The following is a 13060-nucleotide window of genomic DNA, read 5'->3' as shown; positions in this document are numbered from 1 at the left end:
AATAGAGTGCCTAGGCTGCTGGAAATTCTAAATTCTAAAGAATTCATGGGCCTGCCTTGCAGAAATGAATGAAACCCAGACCAACCACCCCATCACCACTCCTCCCCCGCCCCCGGCCCCAAGTATTAGTTGCTTACCTTCAACAGGGAAAAATAATGTTCCTTCCACCCGTGGAAATGAGGCTTCATACTCAGGAGAATTATAGAGCAAACAGTTTAAAGTGGAATCAGTTGGCAGAGTTGAAATCCATGAAGAGAGGTGAGGTTCCCTTGACAGCTTTCTTTCACTACCAAGCAGTGTTTCCCCAGCTTTAGTAAAATCCTGGCTGAAAGTTTCAAATGGCAAGACAGTGCCTCCTACATGGTGGAGCAGTTCACATACTGTCCAGTACCCAAGGTGGTCCGGAGATTCCCACAACTAAAATAAAAATTACAAAGAATCTTGGGTTATTGTAAGTTAGGCATTCATAAAGCTAAGGGAAATCAGGAGAAAGTAAAGTTGATATGTACATTAAAGGATCAAATTACACAATTAATGTATTTGTTGAACCAAACACAAATAATGGCCAGCATCCCATTACTTGCATAACTGCTATATAATATGCCTTCAAGAAAGCACCTATTTAGAGAAAATAGCACTTCAATTCTATCTTCTGTCAAGGAACAGAAGTGATGCAACTCACGAGGGATAAATCATAAAACGTTAGAAGGAATGCAAAGTCATTACACATTAATAAAAAAAATCATGTCCTCCACAACACAACAGTGGCCAAGTGTCACAGGAGAGAGGCAGGAGCACCTCCCTTAGAGGGTGATCACCACAGACTCACCCACCCTGCCTGCACCCACGGGTCTGTGTGGAGACCAAACAGGTCTTCTCAGTTCTATCTTCAGTGAAAATCACTAAAGTCTGGACTCTTACTGCAGCTTACAGTCTGTGCTCTGCCTCCAATCTTTCCTTTGTTTTAAGAAGTATTCTTCGAAACTACGTATCCGACCATGCTACTTCTGTAAAAACTCTGAAGGGCTTCCCACTGCCCTACAGTATAGCCATAAAGCCCTTTACAACCCAGCTCTAAACAATATTTCCAAACACATTAATCTTCCCTCACCCATCCCTACCTTCCAGGCACACTGAACCATTTGCTGTTTGCTGAACATGCCACACTTTACAATGCTTCCATGTTTTTGCTGGTTCTGTTTGCGGTGTATTCCCCTTCCATCTTCACCAACTGGATGCTTATTATACTTCATTATCTAGCTCAAACCCTGCTGTCTCTGTAAAAGCCATTCCTCACTCTTTCACACATAGCTGATTCTTCATCCAACCTTCTTTCAGCTAACTTTTATTGAGCAACCTTTATGTGCCATTGAGATAGGCTGGGACATGGGACCCTTTACTGGAGTGCTTACACCTGGACAAACGAATACAAAGAAACTATAAGGGACTAAAAATAATTGCATGCAGTCAGGGCAATTATGAATAGGATACAAAAAGGCCACAAATCAACTGCCATTTCTGAGGCGCGGAGAGCAAAAGCAGGGTGCTGAGCATGATCCCTGCACACAGCACCAAGGGGGTACACAGACCACCTAAGCTGCACCTCCTGCCCAGCCCACCAAACTGCTCCTACTACACCCCCATTTAAGGAACCAGGCCCCCGCCCCTCTCTGGGGAGTAGGGAGGGCCCGTTTCTTGTTCTTGCCCCCTTGTGCAGCACGAGTCCCAGTAAAGCGTTGCCTGAATTTCTCATCTGGCCTCATATCAATTTCTATTGATTAAACAGTCCAAGGGCCTGAGCGCGCGCCCGTGGGCGGGCCGGACTCGGCGCTCGCACCCCTTTGGACTGCGGCCCGGCGCCCGCTCCGCCTTCCGCTTCCGACGCGCGGTCGGTGGAGCCGTTGTATGTGCGGCAATAACATGTCGGCCGCGCTGCCCGCCATCGTGCCCGCCGTCCGGAAGGCCACCGCCGTGGTGATTTTCCTTCATGGATTGGGAGACACAGGGCATGGGTGGGCAGAAGCCTTTGCAGGTATCAGAAGCGCCCACATCAAATACATCTGCCCGCATGCACCGGTTATGCCTGTAACATTAAATATGAACATGGCCATGCCTTCTTGGTTTGACATTATTGGGCTTTCACCAGATTCACAGGAAGATGAAACTGGAATTAAACAGGCAGCAGAGACTGTAAAAGCTTTGCTAGACCAAGAGGTGAAGAATGGCATTCCTTCTAACAGAATTATTTGGGGAGGATTTTCTCAGGGAGGAGCTTTCTCTCTGTACACAGCACTGACCACACAGCAGAAGCTGGCCGGTGTCGCCGCTCTCAGCTGCTGGCTGTCCCTGCGGGCTTCCTTTCCACAGGGTCCTATCAGTGGCGTGAAGAGACATTTCTATTCTTCAGTGCCATGGAGATTTGGATCCTTTAGTTCCCCTAATGTTTGGTTCTCTTACTGCTGAAAGGCTAAAGACATTGGTAAATCCAACCAATGTAACCTTCAAAACCTATGGAGGCATGATGCACAGTTCATGTCAACAGGAAATGATGGATGTCAAGCAGTTCATCGATAAACTCCTACCTCCCATGGATTGACGTCACTGAGAGGCCGTGTGGAGAAGCGCACACCAGCAGCGTCGTCGTAGAGTATAAAGTTTTTTCTGCGCCCGATCTTGAAACCTCTGATGTTTGCAGTGTTAAAATGTTTTGCAAATACACACCAATGACACAGACTAAATAAATCTCCTCATGGGAGATTTATGATCTTTTAAGTTTCTATGTATGTATTTGTATAACATGATCCAGAATATATTAGTATTAAAATAGGTGAAGCAGCTAGCTTCTTTCTCTCCTATGTAATTCAGCAAAATAGTAAAATACTGTAACCAGATTTTTTTATTACATCACTTGAAAATTATTAGTATGCTTAATGAAAACTTGTTCAGGTATAAATGAGCAGTTAAGACATAAAAAGTCTATGCGTGCTGTGACTTAAGACTCTGGACTTATTCCCAAAGTACTTAGTCACCATGCAGTATCTGTATTTTTATATATGTGTTCATATGTACTTAATGATTATAATGCGTAATAAGAATGAGGTGTTATTACATTATCCCTCATAATAGGGATAAGGCTTCTAAGTGTCAATAAAAGGAAACATTGCCGTCTTCAATTAACGGCCCTTTTATTTTGGGGACCAGGTTTTTCTTTCCTGAATATAATTTCTATTTAATACTCTTTTTTCCTCTCTAGAAAAGAAATGTGTTCTTTCTTCTTTTTTATCCTTCATAACAGACCAAATATTGCCTACTTGCCATGGACATCTGCTGTCAATACGTGCTGTAATCTGACATTCTGAATCACAGACATGACGGCACTGAAAGTGTATTTATACTTGTAGAAAGAAGCCAGACATCCCTTGAAAGTTTCTACACTACTTCTGAAACTGTACCTTTGTCTGCAGTTTAGGCCTGCAGAGTTACTCGAATCTTCAGTCCAGGTAACGAGAATAATTCTGTGGTTGTATTTTTCTGTAATTAACTGAAAGAATAATTAGGTCATATTCTAGTATGTTCTAAAATATTTAAGACTGATCTTACAAACTGTAATTTCTAAGATGATTTGTTCTAAGATGATTCTCCTCACAGCATAGAGTTTTAGTTTACTTATTTTGCACATATGTTTGAAACCGATTGCTGTAGGAAATGAACAATCCATTTGAAAAATTTGCTTTACTTTTATCTGCCAGTGGACTTATTTGAAATTTTCACTGCAGTCAGAGAGGATCTTTTTAAGTTAGTTTCTGTGCAAACATAAAAGTAGCAATTATTTGATTTTAAATAGATTTTTCAGATTATGGGTTAACATTATTTGAAAACAAGTTTATGAGTAATAAAAGTTAGTCAGAACTCAATACATATGGTGTAGTTACCACCCAGTTTAATATGTAGCAAAAATATATTCCTGATGTTTCTAAGCTGTTGTTAATTTTTTTCTGCTGTATTCCAACTGACTAGAACACCGTTAGGAACGCATCTTTATAAATGGGTGCTACTTGATGATGGAAATGATTTCGTATGGACAGTGTAGGATGTTAATAATGAAGCCATACGTTTATGTCTGGATTTACAGTTTTTAAACAATCATTTACTAAGTCACTTTGCTTTTATCTTGAAGAATATAAAGTGTTGTTTCACGTACACAAATCAGCAAGATCTAATTTATGGCAAGAAATATTCCATTGAAATGTGCTGTAACATGGGAAAATGTAAATCTTTTTCACGGTTTCTATCAATGTGAAATAAAATGTAATTCTGAAAACAACAACAACAAAATAAATAAATAAATAGAGTCCAAGGACCCAGGATGATAATACCATGAACTAGCAAGACATAGTCCCTGTCTTCTATGATCTTAAAGTCAAGGGTGGGGTGAGTAAAAAAGCAGTAACATGGGGCCTCCCTGGTGGCGCAGTGGTTGAGAGTCCGCCTGCCGATGCAGGGGACGCGGGTTCGTGCCCCGATCTGGGAGGATCCCACGTGCCGCGGAGCGGCTGGGCCCGTGAGCCATGGCCTCTGGGCCTGCGCGTCCGGAGCCTGTGCTCCGCAACGGGAGAGGCCACAACAGTGAGAGGCCCGCATACCGCAAAAAGAAGAAAAAAAAAAAAAAAAAAAAAAGCAATAACATGAAATATTTAGCTGAGAATCACAATATACCACGACAATATGCAGGTACTATGGGAACATAAAGGCGCACCTACCCTAGAATACGTTGATCATGCTGCTTTGCCTACTCCACAGGTGAACTGACAACTGTGAACCACAAATTGCTATGTGAATGTGAAAAATTAGAACTAGAAGGGTCTTCTAGGTCCTCTCCAAACTTTCCATTATATTGAAGTTCAAAGGGTGCCCAAGTCCACAGCAAGGCAATGACAGTCCAGTCTAAGAACCCACGACTCTCTTGGATAGTGCTTCTAAAATGAGGATCGTGATCCTGATGAACTTGGATGGACCCTATGATGAATCAGCTGAATGGTTTAAGATCAGTGTTAAAGAAAAAAACCAGGAAAGAAAGTATCAGAGCACAACAGAAACTATCACATGTAGTGAAGATAAGCAATGTACTGCCAAGCTTTTGTTTTGGTTATGCCTATCAGTTTGGAAAATGCTGTGATAGATTAATCAATTAGTATTTGATGCTACCACCCATATATCCACACCTGTGCTCACTGCTAAGGGGGAGAATGGTAAACCAGTTCAGGTATCATAGATCCTGATTAGGATTTTCTGCCAAAGGGAAACAAAAAATGTGTTGAAATTATTTCAGTCAGAGGACCAGCCAGGAAAAAAAAATTGCTTGGCAAATGAAAAGTAAAACTTGAAAAGGAGCTGAAAAGGACATTAGCTTTGATTAAAAATATATGAACATGATAAAAAAAAAAACCCACAACCAGTATATAGATTATGGCTACATTTTTCATTTTTTTTCTTTTTTTTTTTTTTTTTTTTTTTTTTTTTTTTTTTTTTTTTTTTTTTTGCGGTATGCGGGCCTCTCACTGTTGTGGCCTCTCCCGTTGCGGAGCACAGGCTCCGGATGCGCAGGCCCAGCGGCCATGGCTCACGGGCCCAGCCGCTCCGCGGCATATGGGATCCTCCCAGATCGGGGCACGAACCCGTATCCCCTGCATCGGCAGGCGGACTCTCAACCACTGCGCCACCAGGGAGGCCCCCATTTTTCATTTTTATGTACATTATGGGCTAAGTAACAGACAAGTCCTAGTGGTAGTTTCAACTTTAGGGATTTATAAATGTCCACAAGACTATAAGCTCCAAGACAGCAGGGACCACATCTGTCTGGCTCACTAATGGTGCACCCAGTACTCAGCATACCTCGCAGTTTGTTCAACAACAGATATGTGTTGAGTAAATCAGAGGCATAAAGTGGAAAATGTGAGAGAGGTTTCTTATGCTCCCTTCTATCCTCTATCTTTGCAAGAGTTCTGTGTGCTTGGATTCCCTCCTCCCTGAGTCTGTTTCTCCCAGTTTTACTTCCCAGACTGTAAGCTCCACATGGCAGACCCTGGAATTTCTCTTCTCTTCTCTCTACCCTCATAGTGAGAGCTCCCCAAGGACAGAACCTAAGTCTCCCTTTTGCCTCCACAGTGCGGCTAGGCAGAGGCTTTTGAACAGGAAAAGACAGATCTACACCAGAAAAAAAATTCCAGAAAAGCTTAAGATTATCTGATGGGCTTTTCCTTATGGGAAACAACATAACAGACGTAAGAAGCCTCAGAAGACCCATCTCCACAGATGATGGGATGTGCGAACTGGAAGAATCTTTAAAAAGATCCTGTCAACCTACTTATTTTAATGCCATTCAGAAAAGAGAAAAAGAATCTCCAAGCCCAATCTGCTAAGACTTATTTCTAGCCAGTATTTGATAAAATACAATTCCAGCATAAAGTCTTCGATGTGATTTAATATCAACTATCCCAAATCTAGCCCTTATGTGTTGTGTATTGTGTCCAACACTTGATTTGCTGCCTTAAACAAACTAAGTTTTAGGATTCCATTTTCTCCGTCAATGTTTACCATTCCCTTAAACACTTTTGCCTTTTCCTTTTCTTTTGACCAGCCACTGCTGCCTTACGTTTCATTTGCTAAGTCTTCCTTGGGCTTTGCACGTGAAAGCAATTTGGAAATTTTAACCCACTGTATCATTACTTGTGTTAAGTATCTGCTCATTTCCCATTTGCAACCTTGCAATTTAACCCACCCCTACTTTAGTGACATATGTTTCCAACAGATGCAATCACATCTTTCACCTGGTTAAGCCACTTTCCCAACAGAACAAAATCCGAATTTATTACCTTGGCCCTACAGATATGCCTCTGCTACCTTCTAACTTCCTCTCCTACTGTGCTTACCCTTGCCTACTAAGGTTTCAGCATTCCTTGCCTTTTTGTTTCTGAAACAAACTAGGCTCACTTCCAGCTCAGATCTTTACACTGGCTCTTCTCTTTGCCTGGAATGTTCTTGCCCAACCTTCGCTATCCTCCTCCTTCACCATTCAGTTCTCTGTTCAAAAAGGCCTTCCCTGACTACGACCCTATTTACAACTGTCTCCTGCTTCTACTTCCTCTGCCCCACCGTCAGCCCCTTACTCAGCTTTATTTTCTTGAGAGCATTATTTGAAATCCTATCACTTGTTTATCTGTTTAATCTGTTAAACATACCTGTCTAATATATCTTCCCCCAGAAGGTAAACTCTCCTTTGCTGACCACCGCATCCCCAGCAGCTACAACAATGTAGTCGGTACTCAGTGTAGCGGCTCCTCAAATCAAGTTATTTATTGACAAAGTGAAGTGACAGGAAGAAAATGATGGAGGTAGAAATTTATACTTATCACTGGAGCGGGGGCTCCACTGCCTCAACGAAAATTCAAATTAGCCATTTAGGACTGTAAGTACATAAGAATTTGTTCATTTGGTCAACAAATATTTTCTGAACACCTATAACAAGCAACGACACATCTGCAGGAGATACAGAGATGTGTGTGCCTGCCTCTGAGGTTATTTCTAGGCTAGATGGAAGGTGAGGGACTGCATGACTGGAACATATAATGGAGAAAGGGTAAGTGCCACAAAAGTGTTTGGAAATTCAGAAGTTGAGATTGAGTAGTTGCCATGTGGGCAAAGGCCCTAAAGAATGAGTGTGATTTAAACTGGCACAGAAGAGAGAGCAGTGGCGTTTCACTGCTAAGACAAAACAAGCCGTCAAGGCCCGCTGGCCAATTAAACTGTTTCAACAGCCTGCAATAAGGGTCGTGTGTAGGAAAGATTAAGTCTGGGAAGACAGATAGGGCCCAAATTGTGAAGGACCTCAAACGCGTTGACTCAGTAGGTACCGAGGACCTACCTATCCCATTGTGATGAATGTCCCTCTTTGTGACCCCAGAACTTTCCTTCTGAAGGGACACCTGTTGGTCATGTTAGTCTCATTCTGGGTCCACGGGCTGCTCTGCAGACGCTGTCAAGTTCTGGTTCATCAGCACCAGCACCACGTACTAAAATCTGAGTTCGCTGTGTAATCTTACCTTAGGCCACTCGGTGGTATCCACCCAGTACAAGGTGATTTTTCGGGTTATCATGACTTCCTGGACTCTCTTGGGCAGCAACTTGTCCATCACCTGCTTAGGAGTAGGCGGCAGGCGCTGGGCCTGGGCCTCGCACCCGGACACGAACTGCAGCAGCTCCCTCTGCGAATGCGGACAGGGGGCTAGGAGGAAGACGGCGTTCACAAAGCCGCCGAGCGCAGACTGGGCCTCCTTGGCCTCGCCCTCCACGTCCAGCAGTCTCCTCCCGCTGCTACGCAGAATCGGCTTCGTGGGCGATGTGATCTCGGGCCGGTCCCACTGATAGTCTAGCAGCGTCTCCATAAGGGCACTGTGCGTGTGGGTGGCCCTGGGCGCCGGGCCCGGCAGGTGGGCGCCGTGGGCGCCATCCCCGAGCCTGGCCTCCAGCTCCTCCTCAAAGTCCTCCCAGGAGCGGACCCCCAGCTCGCGGAAGTCAGACACGCGGGAAGGCCGGCTCCGCGCACCCTGAGAGTCAAAGAACCTGAAGGCCCAGCGGACCCTGGCCAGGCCGAACCGGCAGCTCAGGTACGTGAGGAGGCGCAGGGCGACCCGCCGGACCGGGCTCTCACCAGCGGCGCCTCCCGCTGTGTCCAGCAGCAGCATTACGTTGTGACAGCAGGCCATGTCGGCCGCGCAGCCGCCTCAGGGTTAGAGCCGGGGCCGGCGCCGCTCTCTCCTAGGCCCTGTCTTCAAAGAACCAGCGCCTTTCTCTGCTTCTCTCTGGAACCCTGGTCGAAAGCCTCCCGCGCTCTCCAAGGGCTGCTGGCATTGGCGGAGCTAACCCCCAAGGTCAGCTCCCATTGGTCGCTTGCCTTACGTAAGTTACGTGAGCAACTTTCATCCTTGGCGCTGATTGGGAGGATGATGGAGAAGAGCCCTGCTTGATTGGTGGACTGAGGGACGGCGGGCGGGACTCTGTGCTCCGGGAGAAACTTAACGTTCATTGGCCTGGGCCTTCATTTTAAAATTTAAAGAGGTGGTGCTGGGGGCCTGTGGCTTTAAGTTTCTCTTTTCCGAAGGAGGACTGGGTCCGTGCGATTGTACTGGGAGAGGTTTACTAAGACCTTGAAAATAGTAGGGGAAGAGAATTTGGGATGGTTTGAATCGACCTGGTTTAAAGCCACCCTAGACTTTCTATGGAGCGGGATCTGATGGCGAAGACTTAAATTTTTTGTAATTTAAGAAAAAAATATTAAAAATTATAAGTTCACTTCCTTTGTCCTAGTAATTTCTAAGCGTTTCTCTTGAAGAAGGTAATCGAAGATCAGGATAAAACTTTAATTTGAGAAAAAAAGGAAACAGCTTGGGAATGATTAAATAAGGTATGGTGCACCCCCAAGGGGAACATCGTGCAGCTTTTTAAAGTAATGTTTTTATATGTAATGTTAGATGGAAAAAACTGCAAAACCGCACATGCAATGAGATCCCCAAATTTTCTATCTACCTATGTGTATACTTTTAAACTGTTAAAATAATACTGTGTACTGAAAGTTGTTTTTAATTGTATCTGGGTAACGAGATGGTGATTTTTAAAAGTTTTTTTTCTTTTAATTTTCTAAAGTTCTATATTTTTATTTTACTTTTACATTCGAGGAGGGGGGGAATATTCTTAATGAAAAGGATCCTTTTGTTGCAAATAGAAGAATCCTCAATTGTAGAGAAGGTTGTGACTCTAGATGGGAGAAATCCCTATTATTGGTTCTAACAGCAGAGGAGAATTTAAACTCCCTCTAGCTAGGACTGGCCTACCTTTAAATATCCTTACAATCCTGAGATTCTCTGAACCAGTTGTTTCAAGAAAGACCACAAATGATACTTCGTAGATTGTCAGTTTATTTTATTCATGGACTTTTCCTTCCACCGACTGTCATTTTAGAGTCACAAACATTTTTTAGTCTTAATGTGTCAGGTGCTTACTAAAACTGTACACACCTGTTGTGTTGTTCATCATTCAACAAATAGTCATTACAGGGAACAAAAGAGCTAACTATACTTCCCTTGGGAAGCTTACATTCCAATAAGTGGAGCCAAACAAATAAGTAAAAGATATAATATGTTAGGTGGTGATAAAAATCTTTGGAGAAGAATTAAGTGGAAAAAAGAATATGAAGTAGGTAGGAGTATGCAGGATAGGAAGAGAGGCACCGTGGACATCTGGGAGAAGAGGGTTTCAGGAAGAGGGAACAGCAAATGCAAAGGCCCTGGGACAGGATTTTGCTCCCTATTCGCCAAGCTAACTTCTAAAGAGTTATTATTAAACTCACGCTTTTATAAATAGAGGAAACTGAACCTCAGAACAATTGAAGAAGCTCCGCCATGATTTTATACACAGAACCACAAATGGAATCAAATTCAGATTCCAAAAAGGTTCCTGGGGCGCAATGCTTGCAACCTAGATTGAAAAACCAGCTTCATAAGGAGGGACTTAGTATACTTTTAAGAGTAAAGTTGATTGGTTAGGTCTTCACTGAAAACAGTGACAGGATCTGGCTATTTAATCCGCATTTCTTCTCCCCTCTCCATTCAACAATCTCCCTTAAAGATTGTTTGTTTATTTAATATTTGTTTTTTTTTATCTCCCTGTCTTCTACCCTTTTATTTAGTTAACAAAAAGTTATTGCCTATCTGCCTACTGTTAGTGGAAGTGAGGGATGGATGTAAAGGTAGAATAAGTTTAATATTTTTCCCTAGGGGGAATTAAAAACAAAAATACACAGAATGCTTAAGGAGAGTTCAACGCTAAACTGAATGTTTAGTATTTCCAAAAGAAGAAACCATCCAAAAAGAAACCATCACAGTGAGCTGGGGTTTCCAGATATGCCACCCTCACACCAGTCTGGCAAGAGTGAGAGTGTGAGAGAAGCATTTTATCATTGCTGGAAGATTTGGATGCCTTTAGGCACCAGACAGGTAAAGGAAATGAGACAGGGTGGGCATTAGTGATAAATGGGAAAGAGAGGGGGGTGAGCTTGTGGCCCAAACACATTCAAAGTCTCTTTATTTAAAATAAAAGACATTTTATTTAAAATAAAAGTAAAAAACCTCCTTGCCATACTGCTTAACTAATTTACGTGAAAACTCAGCAGCTGAGCACCTTTCTTGTAGTGACAAAAGTAAAATGATTCCTATCTTAAAGAGGTCACATATCAATCAAAACAGCAACTTGCTAAATGCTTATTTCTATACTGTGAAATAAACAGCAGAGGAAATGTTCCACATCACTGTGGACAGTGGTGGAATATTTGGACTAAAGTGCTCCAAAATTGGAGCCAAATGCAAAATCATGATGAAAAATAGAGATATACATGTCCTGAATTTTTAAAAAATCTTACCAGAGAAAAGGTTAAGGCACTGGTCTGTCCAGTTAGATACTAGAAAACTGTGCTCCCACCCCCACTGGAAGATATCGTCATAGTGAGAGCTAGTTTATTGAGTGTTCACTGTGTACTAGACAGTATTTTGCAGAGGTTTCATAGAGCAGGTAAACATTTATCTGAGTTTTTATCGTTTATCAACTGTAGGATAATATAGGTAGTGAGACTTTATTATTTTATGTCACACTAAAAGAAAAATTCATCCAATTATAATAACCCAATGTTTTCTAATCACTTCAAATTTGGGGGGTTTATATATGAAAGAACTCCTTTAGATTTATGTAGACATAATTTTAAAAAAATTTATCACTCTTGTACCTATGAAAGAAAGAAAACAAGAATATAAGCAAAATTAATTGGTTAAAGTATTCCTAAAACTTCTTCAGAATCCCAGTCAATCACTTTTCAATTCATTCTCCAGGGCCCATCTGTTTTCATAAACTATCATCCATCCTGTCTGCCATCAGGAGTGTTGGCAATGCAGTATTTCTCAAAAGAATGCTCCACTACTGCCTCTGGTAGTTACTTTCAAACCATTCTCTCCCATTCTGCAAGTCCTGACACACCCACTGACCACGACACCTACCTCACTGCTCTCACCAGCCAACAGATTTTTCATAAAGGAGAGCAGAGAAATGAGATGGTAGCCAGGGAAAGGTTGTGTGTGTGTGTGTGTATTTTTAAGGTAGGAGACATTACAATGTATGTGGTTGGGAATGATCAAGAAGTGAGTGAAGGGGAATTCCCTGGCGGTCCAGTGGCTAGGACTTGGCGCTTTCACTGCTGAGGGCGTGGGTTCAATCCCTGGTCAGGGAACATTCTGCAAGCAGCGCAGCATGACCACAGAAAAAGGACTGAAAATCTGACGATACAGAAAAGGGTTGGGGAGGGAGAGGATTGCAGTAGTGCAGTAGCTTGATGTCTGGGTGGGTGGGAAAGATGGGCTCCTCCCTTTTTCTGGGTGACCGTGGGCTCTGTGACAGCTTTGCAGTTCTATTACTAAAGGGAAAAGGGGAGAATGGATATTGGGGAATGACTTGCAGCCTTAGACACCCCAGGATTTGGTGATGCTGGACAAGAACAATAGGTGAAAGAGGAAGTTGAGGGATTTGAGGCTGTGCGCCAGGGAGAGGTTTACTGATTAGAAATTATTTCAACTGCAAGGGCAGAAAGTTTGACCACAGTGGCTTAAAAAACAGCTTTTTTTCTCTTTACATAACAAGAAGAATGGAGGTAAGTGGCTTCTGGTGTGAGCTCCTTGGTTGAATGATGTCAGGACCAACAAGTGTGCCATCCTCCTGCTTTTTCCACACACTCATAGTCACAAGAAGGCTGCATACACCCCATTCATATTCAAGTTAGGAAGAAAAGAGCAGATCCCACAGCAGGGAAGTAAAGCTTTCACAGAAACCACCCCACCATCAGATTTTGACTTAAGTCTCAATGGGTCACATAGCACTACCTCTAGCTGCAAGGGAGGCTGGGGAATTCCGGGAGATTGTTATGATTGACTGAGAGGTCTAGTGTTGGATGGATCATTTTCGCAGA

At 43.0% G+C, this 13060-nt stretch overlaps 2 protein-coding genes across 4 annotated transcripts in view; one reads left to right on the top strand and one right to left on the bottom strand.

Moving 5' to 3' along the window:
• TICRR (TOPBP1 interacting checkpoint and replication regulator) overlaps positions 1–8872 on the bottom strand; it is a 47794-nt gene extending 38922 nt beyond the window's left edge. For all 3 annotated transcript variants that reach the window (XM_060097363.1, XM_060097364.1, XM_060097365.1), the window contains exons 1-2: positions 8100–8872; positions 138–417 (exon numbers count right to left, since the gene is read on the bottom strand). In XM_060097363.1, coding sequence (XP_059953346.1) covers positions 138–417; positions 8100–8762 — 943 coding nt within the window. In that variant the 5' untranslated portion in view covers positions 8763–8872. The remainder of the gene's footprint in view (positions 1–137; positions 418–8099) is intronic.
• LOC132487588 (acyl-protein thioesterase 1-like) lies at positions 1855–2861 on the top strand. Its single transcript, XM_060095316.1, is given in 2 exon segments — positions 1855–2388; positions 2390–2861. Coding segments are annotated over 2 exon segments (690 nt in total). The 5' UTR covers positions 1855–1905; the 3' UTR covers positions 2597–2861.
• Positions 8873–13060: the final 4188 nt, after the last annotated feature.

Source organism: Mesoplodon densirostris, chromosome 4, assembly GCF_025265405.1.
Source record: "Mesoplodon densirostris isolate mMesDen1 chromosome 4, mMesDen1 primary haplotype, whole genome shotgun sequence".
NCBI lineage: Eukaryota > Metazoa > Chordata > Mammalia > Artiodactyla > Ziphiidae > Mesoplodon > Mesoplodon densirostris.
This window is presented reverse-complemented; position numbering and strand designations above follow the sequence as displayed.